The sequence below is a fragment of the Phoxinus phoxinus genome (assembly GCF_949152265.1).
Source record: "Phoxinus phoxinus genome assembly, chromosome: 18".
In the NCBI taxonomy this organism is placed as follows: domain Eukaryota; kingdom Metazoa; phylum Chordata; class Actinopteri; order Cypriniformes; family Leuciscidae; genus Phoxinus; species Phoxinus phoxinus.
Window position 1 is genome coordinate 10,504,550 of NC_136893.1, and position 24,979 is coordinate 10,529,528.

Genomic DNA, 24,979 nt, shown 5'->3' on the forward strand with positions numbered 1-24,979 from the left:
TCACCAAACACTGCTTGCGTTGTGGGGTAAAGTTTGTTCTAACCATTGCTTGAAATAGAGATAAACCTTCATTTATATCTGATGTCATAGCTGTTCTAAAGATACTCATTTTGAAAGGTTGGTGGCTAGAGAAAAAGGGAAACATTTAATTATGAAAGACATCTCTCTGGGTGGCTAAAGCAATGTGGTTTTGGTTATTTACTCAGTTTGGGTTTTTCCCAGAAGGTTAATCTACAGCTCTTTTATTGAAGGGAGTGTTTATTTCTTATAACGTTCTCTTTCTCCCTCTAGCCTGGGTGCATCCGGAGGGGGGATGACTAGTGACTCAGGTAGTGACCGCTTTACCATAGAGTCCTGTAAAGAGACTGAGATGCTCAACTACCTCATCGAGCGTTTTGACAGTGTGGGAATGGAAGAGAGGAAGGCCCCAAAGGTAGTTATGCACACATCTCTACAGCATTATTTCTGAATTCAGTTCCCAGGTGTCGCATCAGAACACAGGCATCAGGCATCAGAATTATGTTCTGGTATAACAAGAGTTACAAGGAAATACACCAGCATTTAGCGCCTCATCAGAACACATTTGCCATTAGGTCAGATGAGAAGTGGAGGTGTTGAAAATGTGAAAGCGAAAGACAAAACATGTCTTGTCAAGCCTAGGGTAATTCCCTCTGGTGTGATTCTTTCATGTTGTGTTCTGTCGTTGTATCACCGTATACACTAGACATGCATGTCAAAAGTAATTTGCTCCTATTTTAATCAATTTAGCTGTCTACACTAAAAGCGTTTCAGCACTTTGCTTCACAAACCACCTCTTTCAGTTTCTATCTGTCTGTCTGAAATTAAATGTGCTTAAAATTGAATTAAAATGCTAAATTTGATATTACACTGTGGGTGTAAATGAATAGGCTTGGACTTGGTGCTGATAATCCAATGTACAGGACAATGGTGACACCAGAATAAAAATATTCATGATTCTGAAAAAACTGAATTAATTTAGACGAATATGCTTGCACTCTGTTACTGCCCTGATATATTTAAAATAATGTAGGCCACTTTTTACACAAATATTCCCCCATTGCATTATATTCAACACTATATGTAATGTTAGTACTGACAATAAAACAGATTTTTTTTTCTCACATTGTGGGTGAACTATCCAACATACATATTGTAGCATTTTTGTATTGCGATATATTATGACACGATATATTGTTTCACCCATACTAATTTATCAATCTTTTGTTTCTAATCATATATATTTGCAGTTTTGTAACAAAATAAGAATAATTTTATAGCAAGTTCATTTTTATCAGTAAAGCTCAGGTGATCAGTTTCTACTAGTAAACATTCTGAGATGACGTGCAGCAGCGACAGCTTCACGTCGTTGCATCACAAACACATCATGGGTCATTTCCTGTGTAGATACAGTGTATGCTCTTCTGTTTCAGATCTGCAGCCAACCAGCTGTCAGTCAGCTGCTTAGCAACATTCGTTCCCAGTGCATTTCCCATGCTGCACTTGTGCTTCAAGGTGCCCTCACACAGCCCAGGTCAGTAACAGCAGCCTTTTTCAGTGCACTCTGTTTCTTGAAGGTGTTTTCTCACTAGAGCGCTTAGTGTAGATTTGACCTTTGGAATTCAGTTTATTGTAGCTCACCTCTTTAAAAAGCACGGACTTGATCCGTGACCCTCTACCAATGACATAATTTGGCTCATAAAACATTTCTAATAGCTTCCTGTCTATGCGTGGTTTCATTTTGTATGTGTTCAACTTTGACTGATTTCTGGTGCTTTCTCCTCCAAACTCATTGTTTAACTCATGTAGTAAATGTCAACTGCTGCTATTACAATGCTGATGAAGCAAACATACTGTGTGAAAAGAGACCTGGGGAGAAGGAGAGCAGAATCAAGCTCCAGTTTAAACCAAGTGTGAAAATGAGTTTGTTGCATGATGTGCTCTGTCAGTTTTAATTCACACAAGCATAATACATTTTAAATGAGATTGCCATCTCCTCCCTTATCTCTATGCTCCCAAATAGGGCCCCTCTACAGGCATCCCTGCTGGTTCCCTACATGCTGTGCCGGAACCTTCCGTACGGCTTCATCCAGGAGTTGGTGCGCATGACTCACCAGGAGGAGGAGGTGTTCAAACAGGTGGGAGTTGCAGCAGATTATGGAGACAGCTGCATCATTTTACTTTTGAAGCTTAAGAGGCCTTTATTATTGATGGCAAACTCATAGTGATGTTACACATATTTTCAAATGTTTCATCTGTTTGTTTTTAGTGAAAACGGCTAAGTATTTAAAAATAAATAATTTTTAATTCACGTTAGGTTTAGTGATTCCTGTGTGCACACTTTAGACATTGCATTAGATTAAAAAACATCAAACCAACTTGCATTTATTTAAATGAATGAAAATGCACACTTTAGAAGCAAAACATGTTTTTTTTTTTGAATGTTAGAATATTGTCTCACTACTGTTCAAAAGTTTGGGATATATATATATATTAGAATAAATTCCTACTGGCCCCAAACTTTTGAACAGTAGTGAGACAATATTCTAACATTATTGTTAGAATCTTAGCTGAAAAAAGTGACCGTAAAGACAAGACATTTATTATGCAAAGATATTCAGTTAACATAAATTCAGTTAACATAACAGGAATAAATCACTTTTTCAAATATATAAAAATAGAAAACTCTTATTTGAAATTGTGATAATATTTCACAATATACAGTTTTTTGTATTGTAAATAGTACTGTATTTTTGGTCAAATGAATGATGCCTTGGTAAAAGCATAAGAGACATGTTCAAAAACATTAGTGGTAGTGAAAAAAGTAGTGTATACTTTTCAAAATGAATTCTCTGTGCTTGTCAAATGAGGAACCACACCTGTGGTTGCTCTGCAAGGGCAGCTGAACTTGAGGGGAACTGACTTCATGCATCGACTAAAAATCACCTTGTTTTCAGCTGGTTGAAAGTTTATCTTAAATGTCTAGGAAGTCAATTTAGCTCAAAGAAAAGGTATGGCACTTTTGTCTTGAATGATCAATGTTGTTGTTCTTTCAGATCTTTGTTCCCATTCTTCAAGGGCTTGTTTTAGCTGTAAAAGAGTGTTCTTTTGACAGTGACAACTTCAAGTTTCCTCTGATGGTAAGAGAGCACTTGTTCTTTTAAAATCTTAATAACTGTATTATCAGGCATATGAGGACCAAACAAGCTCCCTTGATTTTAGGGCTGCACCAGAGTTTTATCGATTCGTTGTTGCAGCCCTACTTGATTTATATATTAACACTGTTCGATATCTCTGACCTTCCAGGCATGTTTCACACAGTAAACTGCCCTGCTGAATCTGTGTTTCTTGTCTATGACGTTATTATGATATTATATTGTTTTACAGGCTTTGGCCGAGCTCTGTGAAATCAAGTTCGGGAAGACTCACCCTATATGCAATTTGGTAGGTTTTGTAGGAGCTTTCGAACTCAAGCCAGTCAGGTTATGCAGTTCACTTTTAATATTGTCTCTCTGTGTGTATTTTTAGATCACCTCTCTGCCATTGTGGTGTCCTGACCCTCTCAGTCCTGGGACAGGAAGAGAAATTCAAAGACTATCCTTCCTCGGAGCGTTCTTCAGTCTTTCTGTGTTTGCTGAGGATGACGTAAGGCATTTCACTCAGTTATTTAAAACAAATAAGAATGATACAATGTGTAGCAGTGATGAATAATGATTGTTTATTTTTATGTCCGTTTTGCTGTTCTTTAGACTAAAGTGGGAGACAAGTTCTTCTCTGGCCCTGCCATCACTGTAGAGAACACCCGTGTGGTCAGCCAGTCACTGCAGCATTATCTGGAGTCTGCCAGGGTGAATGACCATCATATCACATACTCATAGATTTTTAATGAGCTGCTATAATATTGGGGGGATATTCTTTTTATAGAGCAGAGGTGAAAGTGGACGCTTCAGTTTTTGGTCTTTCTTATATGATTATAAAAAGTATAATTTCATATGAATGAGGTGAGATTAAGAATGTGCATTTATTGTTAAGTTGTAACTGTTAGATAATAATTTAGCATTGGGTAACATGACCCTCATATCTAAGGAGTAAATTTCCCCCAGCTGACATTAGATTTTCACAGAATTTATAATGAAATATTTAGAATTCATTTGGAATATTTCCATTAAAATATTACATACCATTTTCTCCAGAAATAATTTGCACCAGGTTAAAAATTGGATTGTGGACAGAAAAGAAACCCCAGAAAAGTTGCATTGCTGTATAAATTGGAACTTATTTCTTTAATACCGGTAAATAAAACGAAAAATGTACAAACATTATAAACACCATAAACATGTATTTTAGTTCCACAGCAATTTAACGTGTTCAAAACAGAAAAGGAATGAAAAATATAAGTATAAACAAACATAATTTGACTATGAGGGTAAAATTCTAAATCAAATAATCTTTGAAAAATCCACTCATTTAGTGGTGAGTAATGTATCTAATTCATGGAATTATTTTGTAATTAAATATAAAATTGTTCAGTAATTATTCCCTCCAAATAATAATAATATTACATTGACATAAAACATTTGTGTGCGCTGATGTTGCTTCTCCAGGGAGATCTGTTTAAAATCCTGCACAACATCTTATTAAATGGAGAGACAAGGGAAGCGGCTTTGAGCTACATGGCAGCTCTGGTTAATCGCAATGTGAAAAAGGCTCAGATGCAGGTATGTTTGCTCAAATTTTTCAAAACACATTCATCTTTAACACATTAATACCACATTATATGATTATTTTCTCCCCCTCTCTTTCTTTAGACCGATGACAAACTGGTGTCCACAGACGGCTTCATGATGAACTTCCTGTGGGTGCTGCAGCAGCTCAGTATGAAGATCAAGCTGGACACAGTGGATTCGCTCTACATCTTCCACCCCAAGTGTCGGCTGAACCTCGGCCGTGAAGAGACCCGGCTCAATGCCACGATGGAGGACCTGAAGAGCTGGCTCACCGAGCTGCGTGAGTGTGGGCTCTGTTCTGGAACAGACAAATCGCTTTAGACGCTCAGTTTGAATTCAGACAACCCATTTACCGTTCCTCCAATTCCTCCACAGATGAAGACCCGTCCAAGTTTTCAGAGCCCAAGTTCCCTACAGAGTGCTTCTTCTTAACGCTACACGCACATCATCTGTCCATCCTCCCTTGCTGCCGGCGCTACATACGGAGACTGAGGGCCATCAGGGATCTGAACAGGTGCTTTGCACAGATTCAGTCCTAAAAACAAACTATTTGTTAGCAAAATCATTTAGGGTAATAGTCCACTGTGAAGTGCGCACTAGTGCAAAAGGGTATGTGAAGGGCACATCACGGCTGCGGAAATGGTGTTTATAAGCTCTTAATTATAAAAGGACGGATGGACCTCAGCCTCGTAAACTTCACGGCCAAGAGACCACAAGTTTTGTTGTACTTTTATTATATTGCGTCACTTTGGTCATTTTACGGTAGTGCTTTTTACATTTTCAAGTGTGTAATGTCGCTGTTTGAGCAAGAAAAAGGCCTGCAAAGATTCAAAGCACAAAGTCTACTCCAAAGGGACTTATTCTCTATAGCAGTGCGCACTGTTTCTGAACTCCCTGAAATGACTCCATCTGTAGGCTTGAGTTTTCTTCCAGAACGTACATCATATTATTCCTCATTTAAATAATTTACGCCCAAGGCATATTTAAAAAATGGGGCAAGGCCTGGTTGAGTTCTGCTAGTAGTGTGGCAAAACTCGTGGTTATTGTAACATTTCTGATACGCGCTCGAAGCGGTTGACCAGTCCCAACACACTGGTTCAGCTGACCAATCAGAGCTCACTGTGCTTTTCGGAAGGAGGGGCTTAAAAATGACAGCGACTATACAGAGTTACTGACAAAATGGGAAGAGAAGTGCTGCAACAGTGTAAAATGTGATAAATAATGGGTTTTTTTTTTACATTTAAATATGAAAACCTATTCTAGTAGATAAAAATAAAATATAAACCAAGACTTTGTAAAAAAAAAAGAAGCATACTATGGCTTCTAAGTTAAATTTTAATCTAAAAGATTGATGTGAATAAGGTGATTCTCAAAGTGGAAAATGTTGCTGCTTTCCTCATTGCTTATGTCAGATAGCCTGATCATGTATGTGACTCTTTGTTGTCATAGTTTGTGAAAAAGCCCTTAATCTCTCTGATGAGACGGGCTAATCCTGTCCTATGCCTCTTGCAGAAGGTGTTTTCTTGCAGTCCTATTGTAGAGCAGATCTTAAGTCATCTTATGCCCACAATGTCAAAAATATCAGCTCCTGTGCTAGTGCTGCATCAGTGGCAGTGTTTCAAGTCCTTCACATTTTAGATATAAAGCTCTGGAGTAGGCTGCTCACATTGTGTATTGGCCTCATGATGCCTGGCAGATCAGAACCACGGTGACCCCTGCTGTCAGCAGCAGGTACAACAGTTAGATGGCCAATAATACTCTCTGTGGAGTTTTTCTTTTTTTCTTTAAGCTGTCAGACAAGGTAATTTACACAAGGCTGAATATGTGTGTGTGTTTTAAAGAACTGTGGAAGAGCTGAAGAACAGTGAAAACCAGTGGAAGGATTCCCCGTTGGCTAGTCGTCATCGGGAGATGCTGAAGAGGTGTAAAACACAACTGAAGGTGTGTGCTGTTGTCTTTATTAACAAAAAAATAACATTTATAAAATAGTTTTTTAAAACGCTTGGGAGCAAAAAGTCATACATTCATTGGTGCAGGAAGTGTACAGTATAATTATTTTTCAGTATACAGTATTTTTTTATGAAAATAATTTACGATTCCATTATTGCTTATATTAGTAAGATCCCTGTCCTGTGCCATATGGTACTTAAATGTACCTACTCTATCTTTTTAAAGTTTTGGGTCAGTAAGTTTTCCCCACAAAGAAATGAATACCTTTCTTCAGCAAGGTCACATTAAACTGATCAAGTAAATGCCGTTCTTTTGAACTTTTTATTCTTCAAAGAATCCTGTATCACTGTTTCCACAAAAAAGAAGACTGGAGTAATGACTGCTGAAAATTCAGCTTTGCCATCACAGGAATAAATAACATTTTGAAATAGACTAAATGTATCTTGTTATCATATTTTACAATATTGCTGTTTTACTGCATTTTTTATCTAATAAATGCAGCCTTGGTGAGCAGAAGAGACTTCTAAACCATTAAAAAAAATCTTCTAAACCTCAATTTTGAATGCTAGAGTGCATTTACTGTTACATTCTCAGAATTCAAACATTTCCATTTAGCAGATTTTGCCGTGTTCTAAAAGGAAACAAGCAAGTTGTTCTCATTGTTAAATGAATACTTAATATAACTTGACTTTAAATATGTACTTTGTTTACAAATATGTATTAGAGTAGGAGCGTAAATATTTGAATCGGTTGTCTCATTGTCTTTGATGACAGAAACTGGTGCGCTCTAAAGCCTGCGCAGACGCAGGGCTGCTGGACGAGAACCTGCTGCGCAGATGTCTTCAGTTCTTCAGTATGGTCATCCAGCTCATCTTGCGTATGGTGGAGCCTGCGTACCCACAGTCAGTTCACCGCTTACATTCTTTCATCAAAGTTGTAGTCGAGATGTTGTGTTCTGATTTTCTTGTTGTCTTTTATAACCTCACAGCGTAACCCTGCCTCTGAACCCAGATATCCCCAAAAACTTTGCAGCACTGCCAGAGTTTTACATTGAAGATGTGGCTGAGTTCTTGCTTTTTATTGTGCAGTAAGTCTTACGAGAGTGCTGCAATGTGCACATCATAGTATTAGAATCCCAAATTGAGATACATTTATTGTTTTAGTGAAATTTAACTTTTTCCCTATTTGTTTCCCAGGTACTTTCCACAGGTTCTCTATGAGCCGTGCACTGAAGACATTGTGACCTTCCTGGTGGTCTTCCTTTGCAGTCAGAATTACATAAAGAACCCATACTTGATTGCCAAACTGGTGGAGGTGCTGTTCGTTACCAACCCAGCGGTGCAGCCGCGCACTCAGCGTTTCTTTGAGATGATGGAGAGCCACCCGCTGTCTGTCAATCAGCTTGTGCCCGCCCTCATGAAGTTCTACACAGGTGAAAGGGTGTCTGAAATTCGTCTTCAGGTCTATTCTGAGCGTTTCGATTTTATGCTAATTGATTGTTTCTCCCCAGATGTGGAGCACACTGGAGCCACAAGTGAGTTCTACGACAAGTTCACCATCCGTTACCACATCAGCACCATATTCAAAAGCCTGTGGCAAAACATTAACCACCAAGGCACCTTCCTGGAGGAGTTCAAGTGAGTCCAATGTTTAGTTTTGAGTGAAATTTGAAATGGTAATAAACCGATATATCATCCAGGCTGATTAAAGGATAATTCCGGTATTTAACACCTTGAGTCTATTTTGTAGTTTGTTTTGGATGAACAAGAGTGGTGGACAACATTTTTTTGACAATGGTTCCTCTCTCAAGTTTTTGACTATAATAGAATTGGCCATGGACCCATTTAACATTGGAGTCAATGGGCATGTCCGAAAAAACAGCCAATAATGTTCGTTTACAAAACTGTTAAACTCACCGAGTGGTTAGTGGTGTTCGTTGATGATTATAAACAATATATCATCGCAATATATGATTCCAATCCATTTATTTTGCTATAGTGGAACTATTTTTTCAGACACTTCACAACTGTGTAACTTCCGCTCAATATTTGAATCTGAAGCGTTAGCACACTCCCGACCACTTCATGGCGATAACTGATGTTTATGTCTCGCGGGACACTCACGGTCACAGTCGAGTTCAACTTCATATTACAAGTAACAATTAATGAAGGTTTTGTTTGTTTATTTCGCTTACTCTCCCGGAGCACAGTTGCTCTGCTCGCTAGCCTTAGGAGAAACGGAAGCGAGCAAAAAGACTACATCGACCAAATGTAAACAGCCCCCTTTCCGTTTCCGGTAGCGCATTTATATTAACGAGCACTCAGTCCTTCAACAGAATTCAATGGGATTTTACAAAATGACGAATAAAACACGACAGAAACTGTATTTCGCAACACTTTTTGTTTCTGGAACATCAACGAACACCACTAATCACTCGGTGAGTTGCACAGTTTTGAAAACTAATGTTAAAGGTTGTTTTAATGACATTTTCGGACATGCCCATTGACTCCAATGTTAAATGGGTCCATGGCCAATTCTTTTATAGTCAAAAACTCGAGAGAGGAACCATTGTCAAAAAAATGTTGTCCACCACTCTTGTTCATCCAAAACAAACTACAATATAGACTCAAGGTGTTAAATACCGGAATTATCCTTTAAGTGACTGAAATTTGATAATGGTGGGAAAAAATAAAAAAATTTGTAAATTTGTTGCATTCAAATTTTTTATTAATGTATTTAATTAATATATTTTCCCTCTCTCATTCATTCTACAGCTCTGGTAAACAGTTTGTACGCTACATCAACATGCTAATTAACGATACAACTTTTCTGCTGGACGAGAGTTTGGAGTCTTTGAAACGCATCCATGAGATTCAGGAGGAGATGAAGAATAAAGAGCAATGGGACCAGCTGCCCAGGGTCAGCACATATCACAACTTGACCAATAGTTAACTTACCCATCCTTTTGAATGCATTATGTATGCATTATGTATAATAGATATAATACACTATTATGTCACGGAAAAACAAAACATTAGCTTTAAGGATAAAAGGATGAGGAGTGAGCTTTAAAGTGAATGGATGTTCCGAAGTGTTTCTACTTCTCCAGTTCCAATCAGATCTAATTGAATGTGAAATGTTCTGGTCCTCAGGAGCAGCAGCAGAGCCGTCAGTCCCAGCTCACTCAGGATGAGAGAGTATCACGATCCTACCTGGCTTTAGCCACAGAGACCGTGGATATGTTCCATATCCTCACCAAACAAGTCCAAAAGCCCTTCCTCAGGCCTGTAAGTAAAGAAACATGTTGCACTTAAAAACACACTCTGTGACATTATTATCAGGGGTGCACATAACTGGTACGCAGGTACACATGCGCGACAAAAATCAGGAATGCGTAATGCCACTTGTGTTACTACGCGCCTTTGCGTACTTTAAGGGTAACTGTCGCCAAAATGCAACATAGGCAGTGTTCATTTAATTTTTTCACGTTTTAAATGACGACCACGTCAACGAATAAAAACTAGACGGAAATTAGGGAGGGACGATTGGGGAAGAGATCCAGTCGTGCTGATCTACCCAGCGCACACGAGTTGGCATGCGCTTGATGCATGTCTCAAATCGTTAAAAAACGCCTGGGATAAAGAGAAGAGCAGACATGGATAGATCTGAATAAGAGAGACGACGCGAAAGAGAGCTTTATTCGGTATGCTTTTCTTTGCGAACACACACACACGCGCGCGACCCGAAGCGTGCAGTCCTGCACATATAGACAGCGCGCTGCGCGCAAGGACTGAATTGAGCTCTCTTTCGCATCTGAATGGACAAATACACACAACATTATGTCTAAATGTCATTTTTGGAGAGCATTCACGTAATCACAGTCGGTTATGTCTTTACCGTACAGTGCATCAGTGCAATTGGATCTGCATTCTGCACACTTGGTCTTAAAGTGACAGTGTGTAATAAACCTAATGCCTTCTGTACACTTAATATTGATCAAATAACAAAATAAAAAGAGAAAATTCACTGCTGTTTAATATCTTTAATAAGGATTCATTAGATTTAATTTATACAAATAAATATATCTGAACAATCAAATAATACTTTAAATAAATCTTTTCCAAAGGTGTTTTCTATCATTTTAGGTCATTTTTTTTTTCACGCTGATGTAAATTTAAGTGTTAGTTTTTTTAATTAATTTGGTTTTAGTTAGTTATTTTATGCTATAAAAACGGGAATGTGACGTCATGATTGACAGCTGTGGCCACGCTACATTATGGGGTGAGTACCAAACACCATCTCCTGGTCCTCACCTGAGTAACTCACTGAAAAAGTTATGTGCACCCCTGATTATTATCATGGCATATACACTAAACATTCAAATGTTTGGGGTCGGTACGATTTTTATGCTCTTCATGGTTGCATTTATTTGGTCAATTTGTATATTTATTTGATCAATATATTTGTATTATATTATATTACTATATAAAACAGTTTTGTTACATTTTAGAATGCAGTTTATTCATGTGATGTCAAAGCTGAATTTTCAGCACCTTTACTCCAGTCTTCAGTGTCACATGATCCTTCAGAAAACATTCTAATATGCCGATTTTGTGCTTAAAGATTTCTTATTATTATCAATGTGGAAAACAATTTGGGTGAACGTGATTTCACCAAGTACATCAACATCTTTGTTGATCCTGGAACAACATTCCAATCAACCAATCAGATTTGAGGGACAATTTTACAGTTAATGTCGTTTAGGCTTACAACCAGGGTTAGGTATTATTTACCCATCATTTCCCTCTGAATATAGTGATAACTTATGGGCAGGACTTAATTTTTGGAAAGGCATGTTGTTATGGGATCTACAAAATTGACCCAGAAACATGTCTGACTTGGCAAAATCACAGTGACCAAAACAGTTGTGCTGCTTTATATTTTTGTGGAAACTTTGATATATTTTTGATTACCCGTAATAGAAAGTTTAAAAGAATAGTCATTATTTTAAAATTATTTGTAACATTTTAAATGTATTTAATGTCACCTTTTGATCAATTTAATGTGTCTTTGCTGAATAAAATTAGTAATTTCTTTCAGGAAAAACAACAACTTTCTTATCCCAAACTTTTGAACGGCTAAAGAGCTTTAGAGGCAGTTTAATTAACGCATCTAAGCAGGACAGTTGAAGAAACATGTCTTGAGGAAATTTTAGCAGACAACAAACAGATTTGCATTAGGAAGCTCCTAAAAAGTGGTAAAGTAGAGCATAACAAAATCTATTTAGGTTTGCTTGTTAGGAAAAAGCGTGAGGATTGTAATCTGCTGCTTGCCTGTAAATGAATCTCCTGCGCTCTGCTCTCTGCAGGTATTTATAGTCTTCAGGGAAAATTGAGCTGCTGCCTGGGTCAGAACATTGAGTTTATTCAGGAGATTTGAGAAAGGACACTTCTAATTAAACTAATAAATAAATACTGCATCATAGGGTCTGTTTACAATGCACAAAAAATGATATCATTTCTTGTTGGGAATATGACTGATGTGTATTATATTGTATTGAACAGGAACTGGGTCCTCGTCTGGCTGCCATGTTGAATTATAACCTGCAGCAGCTATGTGGGCCTAAATGTCGAGACCTAAAAGTGGAAAACCCAGAGAAATACGGTTTTGAGCCAAAGAAGCTCCTGGATCAGCTCACTGATATCTACCTGCAGCTGGACTGTGCCCGATTTGCTAAAGCCATTGCCGATGACCAGGTCTGTATTTACTCACTAAAATTCTTTTAACTGTATTTCAAGACAAATAGTGTATAACTCCAATTTATTTATTTTTTTGCTCATTTTCAGCGGTCATACAGCAGGGAGCTCTTTGAGGAAGTCATTTCCAAAATGAGAAAGGCGGGCATAAAGTCCACCATTGCTATTGAGAAATTCAAACTTCTTTTGGAGAAGGTGGAGGAGATAGTAGCTCGCAATTCTCAGTCTGAGATGGATTACAGCGACGCCCCAGATGAGTTTAAAGGTGAGGGTCATCAAGTCTTTAGCTACATCATACTTTGAATCATTCACTACTGTTTAAAAGTTTGGGGTCCGTTGTAAATGTTTTTGAAAGAAGTATCTTAGGCTCCCCAAGACTGCATTTATTTGATCAAAATACAGTAAAACGATAATATAATATTATGTTTTGAAATGCAACTTTTCAGCATCATTAATCCAGTCTTCAGTGGCACATGATCCTTCAGAAATCATTCTGATTTAAAGTGTTTCTTTTTATCATCAATGTTGAAAATGGTTGTGCTGCTTATTTTTGTGGAAACCAGGAAACCTTTTTTTCATACTTCTTTGATGAATAGAAAGTTTAGCATTTAATTGAAACATTATATATGCATTTACTGTCACTCTTGATCAATTGCAATGAATCCTTGTATAATAAATGTAAAAATTTCTTTAAAAAAAAAAAATCTTACTGACCCCAAACATTTGAACAGCAACAGATTTACTAGTCGATTGGAGTTAGTAAATAACAGTGTGCTCCTACCTGAACAGACCCGCTGATGGACACTCTTATGACTGATCCCGTGCAACTTCCCTCTGGCAACATCATGGACCGATCCATCATTCTGCGACACCTCCTGAACTCTCCCACCGACCCCTTTAACAGACAGCCTCTCACAGAGAGCATGCTGGAACCAGGTACCAAGCACACACCACTTTTCAAAGATTGCTTCTTTCAGTCCTGCTGCCAAATGCACTCTGTGGCTTGACTTTTCTTAATTGTTAGACTTTATAATGCTGACTCTGTATTTTTCCCCCTCTCTCCACAGTCCCAGAGCTGAAGGAGCGTATCCAGGCCTGGATGAGAGAGAAGCAGAGTGGTCGCTTTTGAGTTTTCTCAGTGAGCCAAGCTTGCCCCTCAGTATAAATGTTTTTATCACGCTGGAAGTAAACTGAAGAGAAACAGAAAAAAAAGATGACAGCACCCAAATTGTTTTTGCCTCCCTTTATCCTCTTTATGGAGCCACTGTCTGAAAGGCTCATGATTCTAAATTGAAACATAATAAAGTTTAGACTTTTGAAACATTTTGATTTTGAATTTGTATGTCTGCATACATACCAAGCTGAAAGGACACACATTCTCACTCAAAACCGGATATATAAAGACATTATGTTGTTTTCATTGACTTCACATATACATTTGAATGGTTCTGACAGTAAACACTGAGGGTTCATGTTTGTGAGATATTTGGAAGAATGTTGTCAAGTAACACCAGTATTTCCATTTTTACACTCAATAAACATCGGCTGTAGACATACAGTTTACGGTTCAGTCCCTAACCTGACGTTTATTTGATATGGTTGGAGAAGTACAGCATATTTTTAATAAATTAACAAGCTCTAGACTGTCTTGTAGAAAATACAATAGATGTTGGTGTAAATTGATGAAGCATCAGATGGTGACTGACTCTGTATTTGAATTTTGTTGGTTTGCACAGAAATCTCATGTGTACAACAATTTGACTACAAGCTGAAGCAGAGCTGAAACCCTGGATCAAATAAGAGAATGTGAAGCTGTGTTGTAGCATGATCATCATAAAAATGCCAGTATATCATGTTTTTTTTTTTTTTGTTCTGTTCACCAACATTTGTTTTGGATCATAAAGGGTCATCATCTCTTGTTAGTAATGTTAACCCCAGTTGTTGGATTTCAGCATAAATTAAAGAGTTTTTCCAGTGACTTAAAAGGGTTTATCTGTACAGGAATTTGCTTCCTTTGTTACAAAATTCTTTTGAACTGTAATAAATGGTAATGCACACACAATGATAGCCATTGCACTATTTTTTTTACTTGTCCTCTTAAATTCATCATCCACTCCCCCGTCCCCCTTTATTTTTATTTTTTTTATTTTTTTTACAAAACATTTGAAAATAAGTTATTAAATTGTTTCATGGATGACACTGGCTGTTGATTTAGAATAATTGAGATACTTTTATAGTTTTGGTCTCCCTTCAATTTTAAAGTGTTAGTACTTTTTTAGTTTAATTTTTAGTTTAGTTTTAGTTATTTTAGTATATCAAATTTAACTAAATGAAAACGAGAAATACTGAAAAACTATTTTTTTGTTACTTGAAATAAAGAAAACTAACTGAAAATTTAAGTTTTTTTATTTTATTTCAGTTAATATTTATTTTGAGTAGAAAATTTTGTTTTTATGGTATAGTTTAACAGGAATAACCATGGGCACAATTTTAGTCTGGCCACATAAAATAAAATACATAGTTGTCAATCAGCGGGAGAAAACATTTTAAGTGTGGTATATGAGGAAGCAGCTTCTATTTTGATGAATTGCTCACCTTTATGAGAGGATTCAAGTCTCATGACTATTTTAGAAAATAATGGGTGTAATCACATAATAGGGGAGCAATTTATGATTATAAACTGTTATTTTAATTAATTTTTCCAATAGCTATCCCTGTTTTATCCGTGTTTCTGCTAGGCGGCGCCCTTCACTTTTGTGTAGTATGATGCCACGCCACAGCGGATCGTAAGCGACCCTGCAGTATTGCGTCACAGCTGCCCAGCCCACCTCAGTTTTTCCAGCGTTCTCATTGGCTACACGACGCATTGCTCACACAATATTCAGTTCTAATTGGCCAGACGGTATGTCATTCACGATGTTGACACGGCAGTTGACGTAATCATTTCAGTAAATCAAGGCATTCATCCATACCTAATCCTGCTAGAGGAACGGTCCAACGACACCAGCATCAGCCTAATAAAAACATCATCTTGCGCGGTGCTGGAGAATGAAACGGAGCTATAATGGGTGTATATAACAAAAAAGGAACTATTAAGAACTTAACCGTCAGTCTTTGATTTTTTTTGCTGCTGGTTGTAGACGTCATTGGAGAATTGGCACCGTGCAGGATTTCTATGGTGTTCTAGTCGTCTCTACGTGTGGATATAAAGCGGTAAGTCTTGTCTTTTGTCTAAGATGATTGTAATACTTATACATTTGCGTTTGAGTATACATTGCCCGAGTTGCGTTTAGGAATGCGAATGAATGTTTTGCTTTTTGCTTTTTTTGCAGCTGATTGCTTTAGTGCAACTTAATAGTGATATTATATTATTTATATTTAGACATAGAATAGAAATAAATGTTCAAATGACAAACCCATTTGAGGATTATGCAAATAAAGTCACCGAGTTCATAGAAAGAAGTCCGATTAGTGATGGGAAGTTCGGCACATTTCCACGAATCGGTTCTTTCGAACAGTAACGTTACCGGCTCAAAACTGATTCACTGATCCGTATCCTTGTTTCACTCCAAATGCTCGTACTGTCACCTCAATCGTCGGTTATCAGCATCGCGGATTAGGTGGGGAAAAAACGATTTTCCGTTGAATAAGTCAGTCCATGAGTTGTTGACTCCAGAACCTCTCGGGCCTATTGTATTAGTGACAGCAGTTCATTCCGGTTGGGGAACCGGTTCCCAGCAAGATCCGAATCAAAAGAACGATTTGTTCTCAAATCGGACATCGTACCGTACGATCCTAAAGGAAGCCAATTCATAATGTTACAATGTCATACTTGATTTAGTGCTTTTTAGAACAAATAAATGGTTTGATTAGATTTATATCTGTGGTGCATCATTCTGACTTAGTGGCATTCGCCGGATATGCTGTTGCTAGTCGCCCATCAATATCTCCGTAATCACTGAGTGAAGTCGGTGTATCCTTGAACGATAAACGTTTTTAATGTGTTGTGTTGTTTTAGTACCATACAATTCTATAAGAGTGTACCGAAAGATATTTTTTTTGTCTTATTATTCGTCCCTGATGTAGACATACTTCTGTTTTCCCCGGCAGATTGATTTTCATGGGCGTATGCCTTTAATTCAGTGAATGGCTACAAGGGCAAGGATGAAAACATCCTCTTTTTGGTGTCATGTGCTTGAACAGCAGACTGTTCATTTTTCAGTCACACTCAAGAGATTTGAACTTCAAAAATAATTGCTGCATTGTCAGATTCGTCGTAATCCACAGCCGGTCGATAAAACCAATACTAAATAACAAATGTCACGCCCATAATTGATACTTGATTTTTAAAAGGAAATAGACTGGGGTTGTTATGTGTCGGTGCTTGTTGTTTTGATATGTCATGACGGTATTCAGATGTTTACTTGTGTAGTGAGCGTGTGAACACACACAGGCCCAGCCCTGCTGCTGCTGCAGGCGAGCGGCCGCCATGTTTATGAGTCCGTGAAGGAACCATCTAATATTCCTGATAATCTACATCTGTGTGTGTGTGTGCTGGATATCTTCCTGCATACTGTGGTATTACCTTTGCCCACCGGATATTTAATAGGATAAATGGGTTGTTGACATATAACAGGCAGGTCCATGAACATTTTTATATTCAGATTTAAGATTTTGGGTTAATATTTACATAAGGGAAAGGGAAAGTTTATGTCTTGGTCGTTTTTCATCATTGGAATTATCATAAGCATTCCCACAGCCATGAAATAAACTCTACAAATATTAGGAATGGTTTTACAAGTTAATTCCATGTTTTACCCCTTAAAGCCTGCCATATGAAATAATATGTATTTTTTTTAAACGGAACAGTTTCTTGAACCTTTTTGACATAATACAAAAGAAAATCTAAAAAAACAGTTTGCATATGTTTTCTGTTTAGTATGCATTTTTTGGCCTTTTATGGCTTTTACGGCCCATATAGTATGATATAATGAGAATATCTTGCTGACACTCAAAAATATGCTATTTGGTGCAGAATGTGTTTATTTATTTAGGCCTATATGGCAAAAAAGTAAGATGAAATTCTGATAGCTTGTAATGTAAATCAGTCAAATTTTCAATGAAAACAGTATAGCAGACTACTTGCATAAACTGCATAAAGGTATCTATCAGTCGTCACCCTATATCTCCCAAATATATGTTTTAATAAGATAATATTTAAATGCTTAAATATTATAAAACATAATGCAATGCAATACAATCATGATTGCGAGATAATTTGCAAGTACAAATAAATGTTCAGTTCATTTTAAAATTATAATATAAAAATTAATATAAAAGTTGCTTTTAAATTTACTTTATAAAATATTAAACTCCAAAAGATGTGACATATTTAGAATACTAAAAGGCCTTCTACTTGCTAAAAATATTTAGAGGCCTTAGAAATTCATGTATCAATGGAGTTATGGAGTTAAAGTCATTGACATTTATTCTTTATACTGCTTATTGGGAGAATAAAAATAATCCCTAATCTAATTTAAAGTAAACAGAAGTTAATAAAAAAGTTATGAAAAATCATTAGTCAAAATCTGTGGATTTTTTTTATGTTTGCTTTTGGCATCCAGCAATTTAAGAAAATCTTCTCAAATGCCTTAACCTCTCATATGTCATTATCATTGCATAAATGATGTTATGGTGCCTTCTGATCTATTTAGAAGTCTTGTTTACTCAATGCAATCTAATGAGATAATTCTGGATAACGTCTGTGAAATGTGTTCTTGTACCTTTAACCTAATATCTGTAGCACTGGAATAAACAGCATCATTTTGTTTCTTTTTACAGGAGAACATTTTGTGGGATTGAATCACAACAACTTCAACCATGTCTGGCTCAGTGAAAGTGGCTGTCAGAGTGCGACCCTTCAACACAAGGGAGACCAACAAGGACTCAAAATGCATTATACAAATGCAAGGGAACTCCACCAGTAAGTATATACTTGTCTCTATGGCTCTCATACTTTGTTTGAATTGTAAGCTTCTCGTATTTGGTCACATGCCTCCAGACAAGGTGGCTGTAGTATATGCTTTTGGCTTTAGCCAAATGAGATGTTCAGAGTTAGATAGCGTTCAAGTTTTATTGGAAATCTGCAACCTGAGTGAGTGAAAAGGAAGAATAGAAGTGGAAATGATATTCTGTTTGATCTTGAAGGAAAGAAGAGCCTCTCTGTGTGAAATCCCCTTCCTTTGGAAAAATGAGAGGACTCAAAGAAGTTCTGCCTTAGGGACTTTAGTGTGTTGAGGTGCTGAGTGTGAAGATATTGTGTGGCTTGAACCCGCAGCTCGGGTCTCTTGTTCATCAGTTTTTGCATTAGTTTAGTGTTAGAGGAAGAGAGAGCCAGAGAAAGGAAATGAAGTTGATGTTATCGCCCGTGTTTCGGGGGTTATCGTTATTACACCCTAATGAAGAAGAACACCTGACCACACATCAAGAATTCATGGACCCTTTGATATAAAAATAGTTTCAGGGCAATATTTGAACTTAAGAGTTTTACATATTATGATAATACTATTTGACTCATTTGTAGAAGATAAATGTAAAAAAAAAAATCAGTCCTTGTGCATTGTGAGTGTAACTTGGCATACTGTATTAGCTGATTTTTGGACAACATATGGGTTGTTAACGTCCATTTGCGAGCAGTGAGTCATCGTGCTCACTGAGATGTGATTCATCGAGCTGTTTTGAACAAGGTATCATTGAACACAGAAATGGTGGTGTGCTTATTCTTAAGATGCATTAAGAAAGAAAATATGGACCTATGTAACCTTTTAAGTTGAAATGACAGCATGTCAGTGATAAATTACCCAGCGAGGGTTTTTATATATTATAGGGAAAGATGACAATTGACACTTGTATAGGTTTTAACTATAGATGGATATCCATTCACGTAATTCAATTCACTAGCTTTTGGTTCTGATTTCGATTATGATTAATTTGTCTATTTTAGTAATAATTAAGGTCAGTAATAAATAATCCAGGTCTACACTTTGTTTATATTCAAGTTTATACACTTTATCTTCATTAAAATGAACTGGTTCATAAGAGTAATTTGGTCGCCGAGGTGTAATAAACACTGGCTCTTGGGTTTTGTAGAATCAATTAAACTTGTTCAAAATAAGATTGAGATAAATTGGAAAATCAATATTTACCCAGCTAGCCTATAGTTTTAACTTCATGAAGCTTCAAATCTCATGAAGGAGGATGCATTGGACTCTGTTAAAGGGGTCATGACATGGATTTTTATATTATTAATATTTTGATGCGTTCCTTGAGGTTCACTTATAATGTTATTTTTTTGCACAAAAAAAACAAAGATATGTATGCAGAAAAAATATTACTTTATTGCAAGTGAGTGTTTTGAAAACATTATCCATGTCATCTTCATTTATATAGCGCTTTTACCAATGATCAATAATCATCCATGTAAAACCGTAATTTACAGACAAAGCGTTATGAAATTGTTTAATTTTGGATGATACCGATAGATAGCCGTTACTACTTTATATTTGAAAGCCGATAACCGATATATTGTCCAATAAATCTAAATCTAAATGTATATAATTTTTGAGAGCCTGATTACAAAAACAAAAGTCTAACCATTAAAAGCCATTTTAATTAAACCATATTGTGGATGAAAATTAAAGATAAAAGTGCTAATTATTATTAATGATGCATCAATGTTTTTGAATATACTACATAAACAATATTACAACTTATATGCACAAAATAACGCAAATGCACAAGTGAAGTTAAACTAAGTTACGTGCTAGTCAGAATATTGTTGTGGATTCGCTCTTCCGTAAACGCGCTGAAACACGGCAACTAAACCCAAAGAGTTCACAATGTTTTATTACAATAGTGTTCTCTTTATAATGTTATGTAGCCTATATGACAGACACAATCATAGTGATTCATGTTGTGCATTGCTTTTCGAGCTGTGTGCGCTGAAGCTGAAGAGCTGAATAAACACTGGTAAACTGAAGACCTTTGCTAGAGGCTTATTTAACCCAACGAACCACATATGAGATTATTCAGATATTTATTAAAAATGTACATATTACAACTAATATCTGAACAAAATGACGCAAATGCACAAGTGAACTTGAACTAAGTTCCAGTCGAACTTCAATTCAACAACTTCAATACAACTGTAATAAATTCACAACGTTTTATTACAATAGTGTTCTTTCTCTTTATAATTTTATGTAATATGACAGTTCCAGAGTTCCAGTCATAGTTATTCATATTGTAATGTTAATTAATTCTTAACCAAAGGGATCCTATATGAGAGAAATCTGATATTTTTACACAAAATAAACATATTACAACTTGCAATTGCACAAACCAAAAGGCTGCAAATACACAATCGAGGTTGACTGTACTAGTAATTTATTGGCTTTAATTATTCAGCCATCCTGAATAGTTAGGCTGTGAGAGAGACGCTTTTGTCATATCAAACATGTTCTTCATTTACATAATCATTATTGGCCTAAACCCCACGGTAAACAAAGAGGTCCATAGGAGGTACAAGGTCACCTGAGAGAAGGCCACAGTTGCACAGGAAGTAGAGCTCAGAGACTGCAGTCACAATGCACTCTAGCACATATGTGCAGACTGCGTACTGAAACCGGAGCGTGAGGTTGGCATTCGGCCCACCCCCTTCATTAGGACACTACTGCAGATGGTATGCTGGGAATGTTGTCTTATACAGTGCTGAGCCGCCAGGGTCAAGGTGGATGCTCGTGGCAAATACACACAGCAAGAAGCAGAAAGTCCTTAATGTTTGGTCTCTAGTGATTCGTTTGCTCTGAGATGTGGTAACCATGGTGATGTCCACTGCTTAGACTGCATCTTTAAGATGAATGTTTGTCTGGACCGTTTGTTTACCTTGTACTATGGTTTGACTGTGTTTCTATGAATATGCTCTATCCATTCAGATTGAAGCAGATATAAAGTAAATCTGAAAGAGTATCAAAGACAAGGGCGAATATATATATTCCCGTTTACTTCGACCATATTTACTTTCTTAATACACATCCTGGCCTTTTTGCAATTAAACCATTACTATTCTTCTTATCACTGTATCTGCTTCAGGGATGTCTGTTTCTAGAGGAATGTGTGGGCTTTTGCTTGAGTGAAGTATAAATATGGTCTTTGGAAGTTGAATGTTGCTATTCATGTGTGTTTTTTTTTTTGTGTGTGTTATATCTGAAAGAAGAGATATTAAGCTTTGGGTTGTATGGAGATTAAACCTTTCTCTCTCACATCGCTCTTGAGAGATCTTGGCCTCTTGCACTGAATCTATTGTTATTGTGACCTTTTCCTTTATGATGGGAAAACGGTTGAGGAAATGAAAACTCATCTCTCTTTTTTTTCATCTTCAGAGTGGTGTCGTGGAGGATTTAAAGGGATAGCCTAGTTCACCCAAACATTTTAATTTTCATCACTTACTCACTCTCAAGTTGTTCCAAACCTTTATCAGTTTAATTCTTCTGTTGAGCACAAAATAAGATTTTTATTAAATATATTTTGGTATTGGTAACCACTAACCAGACAGTTGACAGTAACCATTGACTTCCATAGTGTTTTTTTCCTACCATGGAAGTGAAAGGCTACTGTTAACTGTCATGTTACCAACATTCTTGAAAATATCTTTATCTTTAACTTTTTTTTATTTTATTTTTTTTAAACTTTTTTTCTGCTGTGGAACATCAATTATATTTTGAGAAATGTTTTTTTATTCATACAATGGAAGTCAATGTGCTATAATAATTTTTGTTAAATTTTCATTTCGAGTATTGATCGGTATCAAAAATTATTGGGGGGGAGGCGTGTCCATCATGGCGATAATGAAAATACTTTAATTAAAACACTGTTATGAAAATTAATGTTGACAAATAAAAATAAATATAACATGATGAAATATGTCTATCAAAAATGAAAATATGACTAGAACAATAACGCTAGATTATTATCACATCACTGTTTTTGGAAAAATTTACATCTAAAAGAAAAAACTGCATGAGGTGAAGCTAAAGAGAGATTGAACACCAGTTAACTGAAGCCCATTCTATATGACACATGAGATTAATCAGATATCGTTGATGCATAACATAAACGTAAGTTAACATTACAACTCGTATCTGCAAGTTGTGAAAACCTCATTCTATAACCAAACTCACATTTTCAGGACTCACAACTGCTTTCTCAAAAAAACAGTGCTGTGTGAACGGAACCGGACTGGACAACTAGTTGTCTTTCACGTAATGCAGTCTGAGAGAGACGCTCTGCACTGCACACACTCGTTTCTACCGTGTGTTGCAGGTTTTCGTGTGTGGTTTCGCTTTCGGTAAATTACAGTCACTGTTCTCCACCGGAGCTGCTCCCATCAGTCTTGTGTTCTATGTGCGACTCAAATGCTCCACTCTCCACCCAGATATAAAAACTGCTGTCGGTTCATGAAGGTTTGATGTATGAACTCGCTGCTAGATTGGAATTTCGTGTCAAAAGACACTTCAGTTTTATGGACGTTGCCATCTTTGATATTGCTGGTCACTGGCGCTATGCTTACTGATAGAGAATCAGGCTTGACTCCCATTGCACGTTCATACAGACAGTTATTCGAGACGCTACTGTGAGTTGCTGTGTGAGCATTTCCAGATTCACATCTGTAAATAAATCCGGATGTCAATTTCAAAAACTAACAGTGTGAACGTAGCCTTTTAGAGGCTTGTGGATGGGAACATTTGACCAATAAGTAACCAACCAAAATGGTCTAGCAACCACATTAGCAACAGTACTAGCTGCATGCATACTTTGGAAATTCTGTTAGTATATAAAATGGCGTTCTGTAGCTAATGCTACTCTGACCTCTTATTTTAGACTGTTTCATCTCTGCTAATGAGATGGTAGATGGAGTCATCCTGACAGCAGGCCCTTGGGGACCGCCATCACAGACACAGGAGGGAAAGAGTTGTCTGTAAAAGCTTTGCACACTGAAATTGAGAGACAGAAAAGCTTTTATTGATTGAGATGGAGAAAGAGAAAGGTGAAGGGAATTCATAGAGTGATGTGTTTCTGACACTTGGAAGGTCATCTTGCTCTCGGGCTTTAAGTGCAGACAGAAACGATTGACCTGATTACGGATGTAATCCCGTGAGCGTACCTGAGGTCACCAGACTCCTGCATTAATCCCAGTGACCATTGCAGGTGCACGGGAGTGTAAACTCAAAATGCCACTTCTCACCTGGCAGATTAGAGCTGCACCCGCCACTCAACCCGGTAGATGGATTTCTCAGTTTGGAGAATTTTGGTGATTCTAATTACAATCAGAAGATGATCTACTTACATTTTATTTTAAGATATTGTCATAAAATATTAATTGAGCGACATTTCAGATGTATGCTATTTTTGCATGTATTAGTTGTATAGATCTTGGTTGGAGAATTGTTTTATGTGTGGATGTTTTTTAAATTTTTTTATAAATCTTTAAATCATCTAAGTATATAATCTTTCCTCTAGGACTGTGTGATGGTGTAAGGTAGGCCTGTTGCCATTATTACATAGCCTAATTGCCCTTCTCAACCCTTCTAATCATCATGATTTGATATAACCATGATTATTATATGCACTTTAAATTACAATCATATATTTCTTTCCAAAATAAGGGAATTTTAAGCAAAAATTGAAATTATGAAAATATAGACATTTAATGTGCATTGATTTTATGCCTTTATTTCCAGACTGCTAAAGTAGTGTGTTATATGGGAGTGCTCGCCTTAATATTTGAAATATTTTATAGCCTATGTCATTCTGTCTCCTTTTGTCAGCCAATATGTCATTATCATGAGGACAGCTCTATGCTCTAATCTAAGGTTTGATTTTGTAATGATGTAGTTTAATCCAGGAATGTGGCTTCAGTTTTTCTCTTAGTACTTGGCAGTTCTGCTTTTTCTGCAATGCCTCATTTCTGCCCTTCTTGTCAGCTGGTTTCCATTTAGCTTCCTTTTTTGGTTCCTGTGATGCTTGAAAAACAAAACAAAAAAAGGTTAGTTGTAGAACAGCTGTTGCAAACCATCACCGGTATACCTCAATCTTTTACCAGCCGCCAAGTTGCTGGCTGACGTCTTATTACATTGGTCTCCTTTATCACTCCCCATCTGTAACTCTTAGTGTGTGGTTGTGTGTGTGTGTGGTTGTGTGTGTGTGTGTGGTTGTGTCGTGTGTAATACTCTCAAGTTATTTTTCAACTGATGAATAACTAACCCTAACTGATTTACTGCAGGCCAAAAATAAGACCTCGCTAATAGCATAAGTTGGGGCTCTCTGACCAGCTGTAGAAATGAACAGGCTCATAAACGCTTAAAGACCACCGCAGCATGTGAATATATGAAATATGAGTGATGATCCGAAATATGAGAGTCGGCCCACATTCATATTCATTTAAAACACTCATATATTTGTCATCACAGA

General features: G+C 36.8%; 2 protein-coding genes across 10 annotated transcripts in view; both read left to right on the forward strand.

The window, feature by feature from the left end:
* ube4b (ubiquitination factor E4B, UFD2 homolog) overlaps positions 1 to 14,513 on the forward strand; it is a 24,434-nt gene extending 9,921 nt beyond the window's left edge. For both annotated transcript variants that reach the window (XM_079587335.1, XM_079587334.1), the window contains 21 exons: positions 292 to 433; positions 1,452 to 1,552; positions 2,042 to 2,156; positions 3,075 to 3,158; positions 3,406 to 3,462; positions 3,547 to 3,663; positions 3,768 to 3,866; positions 4,623 to 4,736; positions 4,827 to 5,025; positions 5,121 to 5,259; positions 6,587 to 6,686; positions 7,470 to 7,597; positions 7,684 to 7,782; positions 7,892 to 8,127; positions 8,206 to 8,332; positions 9,470 to 9,614; positions 9,848 to 9,982; positions 12,260 to 12,451; positions 12,542 to 12,716; positions 13,241 to 13,387; positions 13,519 to 14,513. In XM_079587335.1, coding sequence (XP_079443461.1) covers positions 292 to 433; positions 1,452 to 1,552; positions 2,042 to 2,156; positions 3,075 to 3,158; positions 3,406 to 3,462; positions 3,547 to 3,663; positions 3,768 to 3,866; positions 4,623 to 4,736; positions 4,827 to 5,025; positions 5,121 to 5,259; positions 6,587 to 6,686; positions 7,470 to 7,597; positions 7,684 to 7,782; positions 7,892 to 8,127; positions 8,206 to 8,332; positions 9,470 to 9,614; positions 9,848 to 9,982; positions 12,260 to 12,451; positions 12,542 to 12,716; positions 13,241 to 13,387; positions 13,519 to 13,580 — 2,713 coding nt within the window. In that variant the 3' untranslated portion in view covers positions 13,581 to 14,513. The remainder of the gene's footprint in view (positions 1 to 291; positions 434 to 1,451; positions 1,553 to 2,041; positions 2,157 to 3,074; positions 3,159 to 3,405; positions 3,463 to 3,546; positions 3,664 to 3,767; positions 3,867 to 4,622; positions 4,737 to 4,826; positions 5,026 to 5,120; positions 5,260 to 6,586; positions 6,687 to 7,469; positions 7,598 to 7,683; positions 7,783 to 7,891; positions 8,128 to 8,205; positions 8,333 to 9,469; positions 9,615 to 9,847; positions 9,983 to 12,259; positions 12,452 to 12,541; positions 12,717 to 13,240; positions 13,388 to 13,518) is intronic.
* Positions 14,514 to 15,387: 874 nt separating this feature from the next.
* kif1b (kinesin family member 1B) overlaps positions 15,388 to 24,979 on the forward strand; it is a 69,621-nt gene continuing 60,029 nt past the window's right edge. For all 8 annotated transcript variants that reach the window (XM_079587598.1, XM_079587599.1, XM_079587600.1 and 5 more), the window contains exons 1-2: positions 15,388 to 15,664; positions 18,293 to 18,434. In XM_079587598.1, coding sequence (XP_079443724.1) covers positions 18,332 to 18,434 — 103 coding nt within the window. In that variant the 5' untranslated portion in view covers positions 15,388 to 15,664; positions 18,293 to 18,331. The remainder of the gene's footprint in view (positions 15,665 to 18,292; positions 18,435 to 24,979) is intronic.